The sequence below is a fragment of the Syngnathus leptorhynchus genome, chromosome 11, assembly GCF_054491065.1.
Source record: "Syngnathus leptorhynchus isolate UIUO chromosome 11, UIUO_Slep, whole genome shotgun sequence".
Taxonomy (NCBI): Eukaryota; Metazoa; Chordata; class Actinopteri; order Syngnathiformes; family Syngnathidae; genus Syngnathus; species Syngnathus leptorhynchus.
The window spans coordinates 983,160-999,498 of NC_141205.1; the positions used below are offsets into that span (position 1 = coordinate 983,160).

Here is a 16,339-nt window from a genome sequence, read left to right on the forward strand (position 1 = left end):
ACGACGTACATAATCACAATCACTTGAAAGGTACTACTTGTAAAAGCTGACTTAAAAATCACTGATGACATCATAAAGAAGTCAATGCAAAAGCCGACGATGTCGGTGATGAGCGGGTTTGATGTTCTTCCCATTATGTCATGTTCTTCTTGGAGTCTGGGAGGCCTCCAGCAGCGTCACTGTGATGATCTGTCAGGTCTCTTCGTATGATGTCATTCACTGCAAAAAGGAATGAGTAACTTTACCGTTCAATCCTCCAAACTCTTTTTTATTTAGTTTTGTGGACCAAGTACATTCGACCTCAAAAGATGCAAAAACAGAAAAAGAAAACCAGACACCACCGCTTTGTTTGACACTGCTTTGCCTGCTTTTATTTGCATACTTATTTGCCTTGACGGTGGGCGAGCTAAATATTTGGCTCCACATGAGCTCGCTTCTTTCAGTTTTCTTGACACCTCGACAAGAGTTTGTTTGCAAGTGAAACCATGAGTGAAAGTGCAAAGAACAGAAACAGGGAAGTCAAGAGAAAAGCTCTCATAATGAAAGCCACAAGGGCCCATTTGCAAGCAACGCGCCTGCTTGCTTTGCAAGCTGACACGCAAGAAATCTTCACCTCGGCGAGCTTTGTCGTTGGTCTTTGCCAATCGCAACCGCACAGACTCCATTCGGATTATCGCTGTCATCACAAAAGACATTGTTGTGCGCAACCAGACATATTTACTCACCGTCTTCAAGGTAGACACAGCTGAGCTCCTCCTGTTTTATTGTAACCCTCTCAGGATGTGTCTGAGGTTCTCGGTCGGCTCCGCTCGAGTCCGCCCGGGGTGATGACTTCCCGCAACTGTCACTTTGGACCAATCTGGAAGACGCCGCCATCTTTGCTTGCACAAAACCTTGAAGTCTTGTAGATGAATAGGCCTGAGGAACTTGACCCAGTTTGTCTGTTATCGTTAGGACATTGGAACCCCCGACTTTGCGGATGCTGGTAGCATTGCTTGGATAATAAAGCTGGTTTGTAGGGTGTAAAATATCTGGCTCGTTGATGAGACCTGTTGTTCTTGACTGGTAAAGGACTGCTTGGTCATTCCACGGATCTGATGCGAGCACACCGAACCGGTGAAGACCTCTCTCCTTCTCCAGCCGATGGAAGGGCGGCTTCGTTTGCGTGTCGGACCGAGGGTCGGAGTAGTCACGCGCCTGCCACCCATCCAGTGGCTCCGTTTTAATATCTGGGGGGGCAAAAGAAAAGCTGGGAAATAGATGGCCGGCTTTTTCACGCGTGCTGCCATAAATACCAATCACGGGGGTGTAGAGAAAGTGGCGAGGCTCACTGCGCTTCTTCTTCCCATTGATGACATGGAAGTTGACTTTGGCCGGGTGACAAATAGTGGCGTCCCGATACGGAGGCACCACAACAATCAACATATTCTGGAAGAGACAGTGAAAATATTAGCTGTTGAAACGAACGGTGGCTATGGAAGACAAACTCACAGATTGTTTGTTCTCTCGCTCCACATTTGCCTCCACCTCCCAGATTTGTTGGCCGTCTGAAAGAAGTGATCGTACAAAGACGTTTCAATGGTGACATCTGCTTTGTGTGGAATGTTCACCACCCCCACTTGATCGCTCACCTGCTTTTTTTTTTTTTTTTTTTTCAAATCTAACTTTAGTCTTACCACATCCTGTTGACTGAAACCCAAACAACCACAATTTAGTCATCAACAGTAGACTGGTAATTTCTCACAGGTTAATTCTTACAACATCAGCACGCAGAAGCAGACATTTCCATGTCAAATAATAATACACTTGTCAACTGTTTGATGAGATGGGATACAAGCCATTGAATCCAAAATATCCGACAGTCTCTTGTTTAGAAGAATTCTGCTTTGATGGTTAGACGCGTTTCCCGTGTCTGCAAGATACTTTCTGTTTCTGTCCGTCCTTAAGACATTTCTGCTTGACGTCAAACTCTAACCTTGTGCCTTCTCCGAGAACATCACTCTGGCGTCATAACTGAAGTTCTGCCCGATCAGGATTATTTGTTGTCCACCGAGTACGGAGCATCGGTCCAGGTTCTGCATCTTGACCAGAGGAATCTCCTGAGCTGAATGCTGGGCTGAACAAACACAAGTTCAATGGAGAGGAATAAAACCAAACAGTATTGACATATTTAGGACGGATGATGGTTTGCGCCGTCCTTACAGCATTCGATTGGATGAGAGGCCACTTGGACTGACACCCATTGGCCTCCAGGTTGCGGTACATGAACACGAAACACCAAGCGCACACGAGTGTTTTTGCGTCCGACGTCGGTCTCGCTGTTGCGCAGCTCGATGTCAATGTTTTTCCGCTTGAGAATTCCTACGCAGTCCACCCTTGGAAAGGCGACATAAGACCGACAGTAAGACAGGTTTCTTTCTGGAACCGAGCTAAAGCAAAGTTGACTTGTATCTCATCAGGAGGACATTCTGGACATTCCAGGCAGGCTACTCACACCACTCTCATGTGGTTGTTTGGCTGGAGAGGGATTTCTAACACTTTGGTCCCATTGAGCATCCATTCCGTGCAGGGCGTGGTCACGGTCTTGCCGGTGATGCGGTGGGCCTGGTAGAAGGCGTGAGCTTTCAGCAGCCTTTCGTCGGCCGTCCCGATGAAGACCTGCAGGCCGAGCGGCGCCGTGCCTGTGTAACCCAGGAGCTGGTGGGTTCCACCAAAGCGGCTTAGAATCACACTCCAGTGCTTCACTGACAAACACATTCATTTCAGGCTTTCACTGTGGGAAGGGTTTTCACCAGCGAATTGCAACTGCTCATTAAGTCCTTTTCCAGACTGAAGGAGATTAGGAATGAGACAATATGTGCATTTCATGTGAACACACCTGCAAGCCACCTTCAACAGGTCATGTGATGGACTTTTGCATGGCTGTCTCGCTGAATGATTTGTAGGAAAAGGGTTTCAAGATGTTGACCACATCAAATCAAGTACCTGGACTTCAGGGTGTCCTCCATGAGGTGTTTTGACAGGTCCGCGGCTGCCCTCTGTCTCGTAGTGAGCTCTGTGGTGAGACCTGGGTTGGGAATTGATCACCAGCTCGTACTGACTCGTCTGGCTGGGTAATGGCCAGTCCAGAGAAGGTAGAGGTGCCAAGGATAGACCTCTTCAGAAGAAATAAACCATGAGAGGAAAGAAACTTGATATTCTTGACTCTATTTGAGATGGAAAAAAAAAAGCAACAAACCCGAATGGTCCAAAGTTGATTGGACGAGGAGGAGCCCACGAAGTTGGGAGTACATGGAAGCCTCCAGGTCTGGCTTCATCTTCTAGCCTGCCAACCCTCTTCAGCTCGTGGTGACCCTCCCTGTACACGCAAGCGGGCCTTTGCCTATTTGCGCCTAACGCCACATCTTGAGATAAGATGCGGCCGCCCAGCTTGTCGTTTGAGCACGGCCCGAAAGCCTGGGCTTGGCTCCGGTGCTCATCTGGAACCTGGCTGTGATGAAGGGGGTAGGAGCCCTGCAGCGCGTATGGAGAGGGGATAGGACTCGGGCTACGGGAACGTTGTTTGACAGGAGTGGGCCCCGGACAAGGGAGGACCTGCTGCTCGTGTGCGCGCTTGCCTTGTGGTGACGCAGAACGGCAGCGTCGGTGGACAAATAGCGAGGGGGCGACTCGGTGCTCAGGCAGGAGAAAGAGCTCCTCGGTGAAGCTATTACCGGGGGAAGACTTGGCTGAAGATGTTTGGATTTCCTGAAGAAAGGAGCAGATATCTATGGTGGAGTGCTCCGTGGCACAAGCTCCTCTGTTGGAAGGGGAGATGCACGGTGATACTGACGGAGAGCACCCGTCTGCTGTTAAACCTGTGGAGGAGTTGCTGCTCGCGGGGCTTGCGCACTCCCGGTAGGCTCCGAGGACTTTAAAGCCAGGGCTTTGCTGTAAGGCCTGAGGGGTGAAACAGTCCCCCACCGACGGAGTGATCTCAATCCTGGGACTGGGCTCTTGTGTGGTCCTCGGGTACCTGGAGCCAAATGCCACCTCTGATGAGCTTTCTTCAACTGGCCTATCCTCAAGTAGGGCGGGCTGATTACCATCATCTGTCGATACAACCGCTCACACTCATTTGCACTCAGATTTGATCAATAAATAATTGATTTATGGAAAAATACGATTCAAGTGATGAGAATTTGGTTGGTCAAATACTTTATTTGCCAAATCTTTGACAAACATACACATGAATAGAAAAGTCATCCACATTGCAGCCATTCATTGTTGCTGCAAATGGATGGAATTTAATTTTGGTACGCAGAATTATGTTGAATGGCGGCCGCTTACCTGGGATATAGCCAGCGGAAAAGTCCTCGCCAGGTGCATTATAGAGAAACAAGTCTGAAAAGTCCAACTCTTCCTGACAGATGTCAGATGCCATCTTCGCACTCTCGTATATATCTGATGATATTCTTTTCCAAAGCCCTCAACGGCAACAGCCGACAATGTCAAACGAGTATCGTAGTTTTAGGGAAGTGCTCGACTCAAACAATGAGCTTCCTGTGTGTGTAGGGGGGGGGGGCGCGTGTGTGTTTGTGCGCATATGCGCTTTTAATTTTGACTGGATTTGATTGAGGATGACATCTTTTAGTTTTTTTTTTACATTGATTCTTAAATGGCAGATGTTGACCTTTAATGAACTAGAAAGCTTTGTTGTATTGATGTTTTTATTTTGGTGAATAAAACGTCGACATAAAACAATGTACATTGTCATTGCACTTTCTATACACAATGAAACATTTGACATCTACATCTAGGACGTGAATAAGTTTTCAAGACAGCTGCCTACACTCAGTTTGTACACAATAACTGCTATGTTAGCCATCAACAGTCTTGAGTAATACTTTTAAATAGGTTTGAGGTATTCATGGCATGATTACATAGTTAGCAATTTGACGTCTTTCTATTTACAGAGCAGCAATACAGGGAGTCAGAGGTCCAGCAGAGGTACCATCTTTTCATTGGAGGAATACAACACCTGGAAGGCAAAGAGCTCACAGATTAACATGGGCAATAATGCCAAGAGCATTGTGAGTAAAATACGCACTCCTCATAGTGTCACTTTTGTGAAGACCAGATGATCACAATATCGGGTCACAATTTAGCTACTTTTTTAAAATGATCACCTCATCTCTTGATGAAGGCCACTGGTAGTTCTCTGTTGGGAATCAACAATCCCGAGTGAATCACGTCGAGCCGCTCGTTATCCGTCGCCACAATCTCGTAATCTCGGACCATCTGACAAGAAAGACGACGAGTCCGTGAAAACAGAGACCCAAAAAAAGTTGTCCTAAACCATCAAGCAGTAAGGTTGATGTCGGTTCTGTAAGCCAATTTTCATTGTCAGAAATGTGTTAAAGTGGAATGAATAACCAAAGGATGAGTAGTTCTACTTTATTCTAGTTTCACTAAACAGTCAAAATTTGAATCATTGAAATGAATTGTAGTTGTTCCATGCAACCTCGAGTTTTGCACTGCTGAAATATGGTGAACACAGGATGAGCTCAACTATGCTGCTTTTGTGCTCAGGCCAATGCCAGTATATAAAAAGTTTGGTTTAGCGCTATCTAGTGACATTTGGTAGTAAATAACAATCTCATTTTAGAGCCTGATCTGGTGGTACAGTGGTTTTGGCGCCATCGAGTGACATTTTTTGTGCCAAGCACCTACGTTGTTGAAGTGTGGGGAGGGGCTTTTGTAGTAAATAACAATCTCATTTTAGAAGCTGCTCTCGCGGCAGGCACAGTGATTGCAAATCAGTCAGGTGGTCTCACCCAGCACAGCGCCAGCTGAAGCTGCAGCTCGGCCAGCCGCCTGCCGATACACATCCTCTTGCCGATCCCGAAGGGGACGTTGGCGAAAGGGTTGATGGAGCTGTTCTCACGTAGCCAGCGCTCGGGCTTGAACCGCTTGCCGTCGTTGAAGTACTCTTCGTTGGCGCCGATGGCGTGGTAGTTGATCATCAGAACTGTCTGTAGGGCGGCGACAGAGAATGAGACTCAGCGTACACTTACTGATGTACACGTGGACAATGTAAAACAGGAGCACTTTCATAGAATGTGTTATGTCACAATTAGTGGGGTCTAAATGGACGACTTGTGTGACTGGGAGGGTGAATAGCTGTGGATCAACCTCACCTTTGACCCTAATAGCACAAGCGAGAGATAAACAATGCGCTCGCAAAAAGAAAAATCCAAAATGCGGTAAGCAGACTCCTCTTATTTGTCCAATTTGTTGTGTGTGTGTTTTTTTCTCGTTTCCGAAATAGTTAGGCACTTATGCCAGTGGGATAATGATTTGTGGGTCGCTAGGTTCTCCGTCTGGACTCTGTACTGTACATGTTGTATTCACTTGGCTCCTTCCTTCAGACACGTCAAGTCAAATGTAAATGATTGTAATCTGCTCATGTCAGGCGTATGGCACGTAAAGCCACTTACTCCTTTGGGAATGGCGTAATCTCCCAACACAGTGTCTTTGTCGAGGGTCCTGCTTGTGAATGGAACGGATGGCGATAACCTGTCAAAGGAAGAGGAAAAACAACGCATGAGAATCGGGCCTCATGAAAGTCTAGTGTAGCATGTCTAAGCTGTTTAACAAGAGCTTTTTTTTTTCTTTCTTCCCAAACTGGGTGTAATCTCATATACTACATTCCCCGGGTGATGGATGTACTTAGGAGCCCTCAATGACACCATCGACGACTTGTGACTGCACTTGAAGAACCCGGCCGGCCGGCCGGCCGGTCATGCTGTTCTATCTCACGGAGCTTGTCACGGCGGTCATGTGCGGGACTCTGGCTTCTTAATCTCCGTGGTACCGCTCTAAATATTGACCATCCCGATGCTCACGTCTTGAGTTACATCAGCACCGTTGTACGATTTGACGTCCAATGCGGACTTTGTGGAAATGACTTTCGGGCTTTCTCCCTGCAATTGTTTTGCTTTTTTCTTTTCTTATGCGCTGACGTGGAAATGTGTGAAGTGAAAATGTATTGTACCTCATGGACTCTTTGAGGCAGGCTTTGAGGTAGGGCATGCTCTTGAGGTGTTCCCCGCAAGGTTGCTGGTCGGCGGGCACCACTCTTGTGATCTCGCTCAGCAGCTCCCTTTGGGCGGCGGGATTACGCGACAGGTTGAAAATAGCCCACAGCATGCTGTTGGCAGTCTGAGAGAAATTAAAAGAGAGCTTGAGACTTTGAGCCAGAGTGCTTTTTGCTGTGGGATCCTGAAAGGAGCTGGAATTTTTTTTTTTCGCTTCCTCAAAGGCCTCTTCACTTCAATGTTCACACGACACACGTGAGGCACTGTAACTGTAGCACATGTTTGTTTTGGAGCTCAGCTGACGTTTTTCTACAGGATAGAAAATAGGTGAAAGGTGAAGCGATACTTTTGCCCTGACTATAGCTCAGATTTTTTTGGAGTGAGATTACTTGCGGAAATTCCACTTGTGCAACACAAATGTGTGACGATAATGTGAAGCGTTTATTGTGGTGGGGCCCTTTCAGACGCTAGCAAAAAGTTCAAGATATACACAAACTCCAGCTATCAAAAACATTATTCAAGTCGAGAATTCTAGCAATGACCCCTCGGATTGAATATTTGGATACAAATTTAGTTTGACAGGCAGGTTTTTGCTCGATTAAGCTGACTTTTAGTGTTTGTGGCTTTCAAAGGCGGGGCCTACTTGAGCAAATGCGAATGTAATTAGCTGGCTAACCCTCACTTAACGGAGTGGACTATTTCTCCCGTGTTATGTTAACGCATCTCACCGTTTCCACGCCGCCGATCTGGAGCTCGGTGATGGCTGCGTACAGCTCCTTTTTGGAGAGGTTGCTGTTGTGCAAGATGTCGCCCATTAGGTCGTCCGGTGCCGCAGGGGCGTCCCGCTTCAACTTCTTGTCGATGTAAACTTTGGCTGAAGAGAGAGCGGGCGGTATACCGTTAAAAAGGTCGGAAGAATCATGACAAAAATGTCAATGCAAGCGCAGTGCTTCCAGGCATCCGTTTGGGAAAATACTCCATTTTTTTTAACGGCAACTCGAGCAGTTATGCCAATTTCCTCCATATTGCTACATCTACTGTCATAACTGAACTTTTTACCGGGTCGGCCCTGCGCTCAGCGTCCCCACCGACCTCATCCGACAAATATTTGCCAAGTTTGTCCTCTCGTGGGTCACACGGTTGTCCACAAAAAAAGCGAGCATCCAGTTCATAGTAAAAGCTGCTATGAGTTTGTCTTTCTGGCACCAATACAACCCACCTTCTAAAGCGGATCATGTGTCAAAATAGCAAATGTGTTGAATCATTTAACAACGCCATAGAATTTTCCACCGCAAGCCGCGTCCATTCCAGAAGATCTCTCGGCTTTGATGGAATTGCTGCCATCTTGTCGGCTCATCACCTCTGTCCTCTTTATCTGGATGCGTACCTGTACTGAAGATCCGGTCCCAAGCGGCGGTGTGGTCCTGCCACGTTTTGGTGTTGAGGCTCTTGTGGAGCTCCACAGGCGTGACCATCATCATGCCAAACGTGCTCATCATCTGCCAATTGAAGTCCATCCGTTCAGTTAATTCAATCATCACCTTTGCTGATCACTTGTGGTCTTTGTCCACGCTATCAGCCGACGAGCATCCCGTCCGTCTTTTGTGATAGTACATTGACGTACCGGTATTGGTTTGCCCCAGTAACCGGCCGGCTTCACTGGCGACAGTTCAGCCGGTGAACCCGACGAACTCGCAACCATGCCATGACATTGTTTTGGACGTCACGCTCTAGTCTACGCAGTATACTGTAGTAGAGGCAACTTCAGAGCTCCCACTGGACACTATTATAGACGGTGGACAACACTGCCACCTAAAGGACTGTGCTTTACTTTAACGGACGAGCTCATATTTCCATGTACAACCTGGATAAACGTTCGAGATGTTTACGGCAATAGTGTTTTGCCAATTCTTTTGATGTTTTTGAAGACATTAAAAAAATTCTGGGCTTTTTATCATTTGTAAAACTGTCCATCACAGATCACCATCATTGTTGTATTTTGCGTAAAAAACATCATTTTGGTGAAATACTGATGATAAAAACAAGTGATTTTAGCATGAGCCTCCCTTGGCAAAATGAAGCGTGCACTCACCGTTTTGACAGCGGCGATGAAATTCATGGCCTCTTCGTCAACCTTTTCTTGGAGCAGACCAAAGCGCTTGTCATAGAGCACCAGACAAATGGCTGAACAAAAACACAACATGATTTGCACCTTCCATTTTGGTACTGAAATAAGACACAGAAATCACTCAACTTACTCTCAAAAGACCATTTATTGAGTTCGAAGTACAAGTCTTCAATCTTCCCATCTGTGTTGATTTTTCCAATTCTGCTGACAAATTCTGCCATCACCTATTGTAAATTCATCATTACTACGATGATTATTTCATGTCAAACATCACAATCGAAAGACTCTCTTCTCATATTGGAGTCTTACCTCATTGATTTTGCCATCCAGCTTCACCACCTCTGTCGGCTTCATCAACTTCTGCTGGAAGGCGCTCCTCACCCTCTGCCAGTCTTTTCCTTCCCTGAATGAAAAAAAAATGATGGCACTCCAAGTCGGAACCCTCTCGATCCAAAAGTGAGCCCTCCGCCGACTTACAGGATGAGGAGCCCGTACGCCTCGTCCCGCATGTCCCTGTATGCTTTCCAGGGTTTGATCTCGAGCCGCTGTGGGTGTGCGCCCTCCTTGCGGTACAGCGCCTCCACCAGGCAAGGCGCGCCGATGTGCACTGACTCGAAGGAGCCCAGCTTCATGCGGAAGATTTTCCCGAACCTCTTGTGATAATCCACCTTCAGGCAAACAATTGCATTAGACCAAATGAAAGATAAACAAGATGAATTCGAGCGTACCAATGCTTCGTGCTGTCTGGTGAGTCCTCCTTTACGCAGGAGCTCCACCAGGCTGCCGACCAGCGGCCAGTTGGTGGGTCCGGGAATGGCATCTAGACTGTGCGCCCCCGAGAAGGAGGAGGAGGAGGAGGAGGCGTGCGGGCACCGCGCAACCTCCACAGCATCCTTCTCCTCCAAGACGCACACCGAGGATGTGGGCTTGAAGTGCTGCAGTCCTACGGACTTCTTCCTCAGCAGCTCCACGATTTGCGGCACTTTTTGGATCTGCGCCCTCATGCTCCTTCTGGTGGGTTGGGTTGAGTTGGGTTGGGTCGGCCCGAGAAGATTAACGTAGCTCTCTTATTGACACTTTTTTTCTCTCCCGTCTTTTTATTTCTGTTTGCCTGTCTTTCTTTATCTTTCTTTTCTCTTGGTTTCTTTTAGGCGGGAGGCTTTGCTCGCTTTCCTGGAATTGTCACACCTCACGGCTACATATATACGCCGAGTGGGTTTATTCCGACGCGCACCGAGCCAATCAGGGGCCGGTGCGCCATGGTGTGGCCGCCAAGCCCACCATTCATTTATGGATCCACGTTGAAAGGATCGTATGGCCTCAGATAAACCACGGAAGTGCCCCCTCGCGACCCCCGCGCCCACCTTCAGCCCTCCCCTCTCCATGTTTGAGCCACCGTGGAGGTGACGCGGTTCGCGTGGACCGATGCGCGCACCCATATGGGGAGGGAGGTAGGTAGGGAGGGAGGGACGAAACTTTGGCAACGATACATGTTACTACTACACACACTAGTCACACGCCGTGGGTAAATATTTGAGCGTGTGTAGAGAGCGTGCTTTTCGCGTGTTTTCCCCGATTTGATGAAATGATTTGATATCACTCCACTTAAGGAGCGTCACTTCATCCTGTTTTCACTTTAAGGTTCACGTACAGAGACAATTACGCATCCCAAAATTGCACAACTTTGTCTGGTGGGGATGTGAATGAATGGCTTACTGTCCGTCCGTCCGTCTGTCCGTCCGTCCGTCCATCATCGATACTGCTTGCTGGAGCCTCCAAACTGCGAGGCGGACCAGTGCGCATATTGAGCAAATTTGATGTTTCAAAATGGTAGCCTTTTGTATCAATCACTCCCCAGGAAGTAGCTCTCCGTTTCAAAAAGGTTGGTGACCGTTGATATAGAATACAGTAAATTGAAAAAAATGATGACACAAGGCATAGGCAACAAAAATTTGAATATTTCAAACTTGTGTATTAATAGTCCCTCCCAAGAAATAATGATGTTTTGTCACAGACCAAGTGCGTGTTACAGTATTGCGCATGCTTGTGAATCCCGCTCAAGAATGTGCTGGGGGACAAAAAGCACATGGTTGGGATTGGAAAAACAAAACAAAACACTCGACTTTGACGTTTTCTCGCATTAGTCACACATGATGGATGACGTGCACTCATATTTATGTACAGTATGCTCCTAATATCATGCAAAAGTATGACGGCCAGCGATTAGCTTAGTTGAGTTTATCTGGGTTAAAGTGCTAATCTGTTTTATTCCTTTATTTTTTTTTTTTACAGCCAAAGCACCCATACTACATGTTTGTTTTGAATGGCTACAAAGTCATGTAAGAAAACACAGTTGATAACAACAACAACACATTACATTTATAAACAGGATTTAGAACATCAATCAAAAATAGGCACATTTTGGAGTTGAGTGAAAAATGCTTCCACACACAGTAGCTTAAGTTTTACTCCATTTCATTGTTGTTGGAAATCACGATATGACACTTTGTATGATTTTGTCCCCCAAATAATGCAAATTAGCAGGAAATGGACATTTTATATTCATTTGGAAAAGTGTTTATTCATTGTACAATAGTGATTAGTACACTTGCACATTTGAAGACTTTTATTTGAATTTAAGTGTGTTCAAAATCTTCTTTTTTCATGGCACAATTTGCCATCGGGGTTTCAGTCCAATTTTTTTTAAAGGTGTTTATAATGTATTTTATTTTTGTATGCTATATATAACATATCACATTTGAAGAAGTGAATGATTGAATAGGATTGACCTATTGATGGTCACCGTAGAACTCCGTACATTCATTTTCTTTATGACACACTCCTTTTAAGTGCATTACACTGTAAACGCTCCCTCTCCATTCTTCATCTACGTACATAAGCCAATCAGGCAAAAACAGCATGTCCAGAGGTGGGGCCAGGTCCTGAACCCGAGGTAACTTGGGCAATGTCACGGAGAGCTGGGACATGATGAGTCCCCCCCGAGTCACACAGAAAAAAAACATGTTTTCTTGGCCTGTTCTGCAGAGGCAAACACAAACTACGCAATGGTGCTGACCTTGAACACAATGAGTGAGTAAGTAATGAGACCTTATGGCAGTAATAGTGTGTTCCTGTTTTGATCAAAACACCTCGTGTTTTCGTCAGATGCTAGGCTTGTGCAATTCCATTCCTCGCCAAATGTACTTTTGGTGATACGCACCTTTATTGTGGACAGTCTCGGACGAGACAGGACAAGCAAATGCGGCACGAGGCAAACTCGATTGAATTGAGGATTGCTGGATTCTCGGCGTCACTGCCGAGCAGAGAGCGCTTGTGTGATTTGAATTGCGTGGCTGTGAAGACTTGACATCAATGAGAGCGGCCAGCTAGGTGGCAGGTGACGCAAAGTATCCGTACCACAGTCGGAGTGAATTTGGCGTTCATTGGAAAGGTTTGCAATGCCCTCTTCAGGTCAAGGAAGAGATGCTACTCCAAGTGGAAGTGAGGTCTTGTTTGTGACTGAGCAGGAATGTGATGGCGCTTTATTTGGAGTCATCCATTGATGGAAGCACACATCGAGAAAGGTAAAGTTAACCAGGAATTAGCTTGGGAGGACTTGAAAACAAAGCCAAGAGCAACAAAGGAATGTGATTGGCTTGAGTTTGACGCATGTGCTTTTTAGACAATGACTGATCATTTTTGATTGAACCCTGTGGTGTGTTTTCTGCACAGATGAGCGCCGACTGATAGGCGGGATGATAAGTGTGAGTGGATCCTGATAGGAGGGCCCGCTGACCCTCTCGTGCATGCAAACTCAATGACTCGAACCCTGTCCAAATTGACCGACGGGTCAGTGAGTTTGCCCATTTGAAGATGGGGCTTCGGCTAGAATGACATTTGTGTTTGGAACGCACAAGCGCACGTTCACGCCGCACCACACGCACGGGCACACGCACACACGCTTGTGGCAAAACGGCACGAAGGCCACGCTATGTCGTATTAACCGGCTTGTAACGGCTTTGTACAGTCACAGCGGCGAGCTCTCGCATAACAAGTGCTGACCTAGAATGTGAGGTGCCCCCTTGGCTCCTCCCCTTCAAAAAGTCAGAATGAAAATATTTACAACAGAGCAACGGCAGCAGCGAGCGGTGGTGAAGTCCCGCAAGGAGCTCCACCTTCTTCTCGCTGCCATCTTACTCAACATGTCAACGACTTCTTTGGCGCACGCTCGTAAACATGTTGTTGGGTTTGGTGATAGTGTCTTATCTGTGGTATTGCCTGCCTCTCAACTGCTGTGCCTAACGCTGAGGGGTGACTAAGGTGAAACACGGACGCAGGGTTCACTGAGAGTACACTCACAGAGTTCCGGGATCCAGATGAACCAAATCGACAAAAAAAACAACGCGGGTAAACGATTGGTGACAATGTCTCGCTCATCCTTCAGGGTTTTTTCCCAATGTCTTTTGGCATACTTGGAGGTTTACAATTTGATATACCCTCCTAAGAGTTGGACCTTATAGGTGGTAAAAAAAAAAAAATAAAATAAAATATATATATATATATATATATATATATATATATATATATATATATATATATATATATATATATATATATATATATATATATATTTTTTTTTTTTATGATGAAAAAACAAGATCCAAATCAATACTTTTTGCCGGTTAGAAAGTGATCTCATTCTAATTAGCAATGACCATATTTTTACAGTGATTTCAAAATTGTGAAAACGAGACCAAAAAAAATCCCAAATTTCTTCCCCAGATGAAAACAACAAAAACATACTCCCAAAATGTGATCACAAAAAATAGTTTTTACAGTGTAAAACATAACTTTCATGATCAAAATAAAAAAGCTAAACATCCAAAACATCACTATCGAGTGGCTAAATCAATGCTGTCAACTCTGTCAACTTTGCGTTAGTTTGTTTGTTCTTTCATTTCTGTGAGTGTCAAACTTCTTGACATGCAGCCAACACTAATATCATCAAGTGTAAAAGAAGAAAAACCCTAACAATCCGCCCGCCATAAGTAGGTCATTTCTAATTATGGAGACGATGGCTAGAGCTCAAAGGGGACCTCCGCGAACCTGCCGACGCCAAATCTGGTTCAGGATTCCTTTGCTTGCTTCTTTTCCGGCAATTTGCAATCTTGGTCGTGACAAAATATGTCTTTGTGGGCCACATAAAATGATATGGCGCGCCGTACCTGGCCCCCGGGCCTCGAGTTTGACAATTATGATTTAGAGTCGCACAACATGGAGCGTACTGACTTCCAGAGACAGCTGTGAGGCAGACTTGCTAACCACTAGCCCAGCGTGCTGCCCCCGTATCATCCTATCAGACCGAACAAGTCCAAAATAAACACCTCGTGACGTTCTTTCTCGTCCGTTATGTCACCTTTGCTACCGCGGCCGCTGTCAACTCGTTTATGACATCGTTGGCGCACTTGGCTACTCTACGACCTGAGCCGGCGGGGTGAATTTGTCAAAGTTTTGACCCCCAGATACGGAGTGTACTCCCTCGGCCTCCCTTGGTCAACTCATCGCCCTGCTGCCTCCCTGCCTACCTTATCACAATAAACAAGAGTCCCTTTGATGGATGTCAGCGTGCACTAGTGCACCAGTAATCAATCGAACTCAAATGAAATCAAATAAAAGTGTGAACGAAACCTTGCAGTTCCTGCTTTGTCATTCATTTGAATTGATTGTAGCGTAAGATGATGTTTGTCGGAGGGCGATGAAGTGCTTTTGAAAAGTACACGCCCTGTGGCATCCATCATAAGGCGCTGTTTTTGTCCGAGGCGCTCGACTGTGATTGATCATGTGCCACAGAGGAATGCGAGATGTGTAAGGTGAAGGTAAACACAGCCTACGCTCCAACTCATTTTTGCCACTGTGGTGGGAGTAATATACATGGTACTGTACATGTGGCTTTCATAGGACAATCAATTGTAATCAGCGTGAGGAATGCGCTTACTGTATGTTCTGCATTGGTGTCAACCTTTGGCGTGTTTCAGCTTTCTGTTGGAGTTTGTTTTTATTCTTATTTTTAATCTGCAATTTTTCATCTTCATACCCCAGAACCTCCCCAACATTGGTACTATTTGAACAAGAATGTTGACCATTTCTGAAAAAACTATCCAGAAGTTCTAATTGCGTAAAGTTCTAATAAGTCACCAAGATTTCAGATTTTATTCCAATTGTAAGAAAAATTAAATCATTCACCAACAAATAACAAAAAAAATAAAAATAATAGATATACTATATCATTGGGTAATGTCTTTTACAGACTTATAGAAGGTAATAAAATCTGCTCAAAAACGACATTGCCTGCGTTGTTTACAAAGAGTTTATGAACCTGTTTCCCATGAATTCCCTCCATTTTTTTTCTTATGGGAAAACACGCGCATGTTTTGGAAGTTGCAGCGTATCGGCACGGCTATATTGGGCTCTTTTACGAGAAATGTGTTTTCCTTCGAATTCCACCACGTGAAGGTCAGTACTCCCTCGACGCTCCGGCGCGCCACTCCATCTTGTTTTCCGTGAATGCAATGCACTTGCTTGTGATGCCGGTGACATAGTAGCGTGAGAGTTGGCGATATATACGCAGGCACGATTGAGGTTCGGTTCTTCGCGGCGGTCTCCCGCCCCCTTTCGAGCTAAGGTTGGGCAGAGGTCAGGAAATGACTGGTCGGAAACGACCGGTCGGGGCCAACGCTCGGAACACACACGCTCGTACTCCCAGTCTTCCTGGAAAACACGTGTCGCTTCTGATTCATAAAGTGAGAGCGAGCAAACAGCGGAGCCCCAAAATGACGGGGTGGGAACCGGGGGGGCTTTTCAGGAGCGGGCCCAACGACGTGAATACACACACATCCCGCCGCTCGTGGGCTCAAAAACATTCCTGAGCCTACAGTAACGCCATGGGCTTTCATTGGCGGCTGACGTAGTAAACACCAGAGCCCGGGAACTCGAAAGTCGCCATGAAAACCATCAAAACAAGCGTGTTGGAACAATGCGAAGGCTCAAATAAATCTCCTGCTAGCATCCAGAGTGGAAAAGTGTGTGTGAGGTATCTGCATGTGGGCCAGTACAACAGCCAGTTGCGCTTATC

At 46.1% G+C, this 16,339-nt stretch overlaps 2 protein-coding genes across 3 annotated transcripts; both read right to left on the reverse strand.

The window, feature by feature from the left end:
• Positions 1-92: 92 nt before the first annotated feature.
• On the reverse strand, positions 93-4,512 carry nfatc2b (nuclear factor of activated T cells 2b). Of its 2 annotated transcripts, none has more exons than XM_085923792.1 (10): positions 4,330-4,512; positions 3,239-4,091; positions 2,986-3,157; positions 2,495-2,697; positions 2,203-2,375; positions 1,976-2,116; positions 1,492-1,547; positions 1,332-1,428; positions 726-1,229; positions 93-219 (listed from the first exon to the last, which is right to left on the reverse strand). In XM_085923792.1, exons 1-10 carry the CDS (start codon positions 4,421-4,423, stop codon positions 134-136), a joined length of 2,379 nt encoding a protein of 792 aa, XP_085779918.1. In that variant the 5' UTR covers positions 4,424-4,512; the 3' UTR covers positions 93-133. The 2 variants fall into 2 exon arrangements, with proteins under 2 accessions (XP_085779918.1, XP_085779917.1); XM_085923791.1 differs by having other exon boundaries at positions 1,296-1,428.
• Positions 4,513-4,681: 169 nt separating this feature from the next.
• cyp24a1 (cytochrome P450, family 24, subfamily A, polypeptide 1) lies at positions 4,682-10,272 on the reverse strand. The gene is made up of 12 exons (XM_085923794.1): positions 9,936-10,272; positions 9,685-9,875; positions 9,517-9,610; positions 9,338-9,431; positions 9,172-9,263; positions 8,467-8,578; positions 7,808-7,953; positions 7,037-7,203; positions 6,480-6,558; positions 5,817-6,014; positions 5,169-5,280; positions 4,682-5,020 (listed from the first exon to the last, which is right to left on the reverse strand). The coding sequence occupies exons 1-11, from the start codon at positions 10,209-10,211 to the stop codon at positions 5,170-5,172; spliced, it is 1,560 nt and encodes a 519-aa protein (XP_085779920.1). The 5' UTR covers positions 10,212-10,272; the 3' UTR covers positions 4,682-5,020; position 5,169.
• Between the last annotated feature and the right edge of the window lie 6,067 nt (positions 10,273-16,339).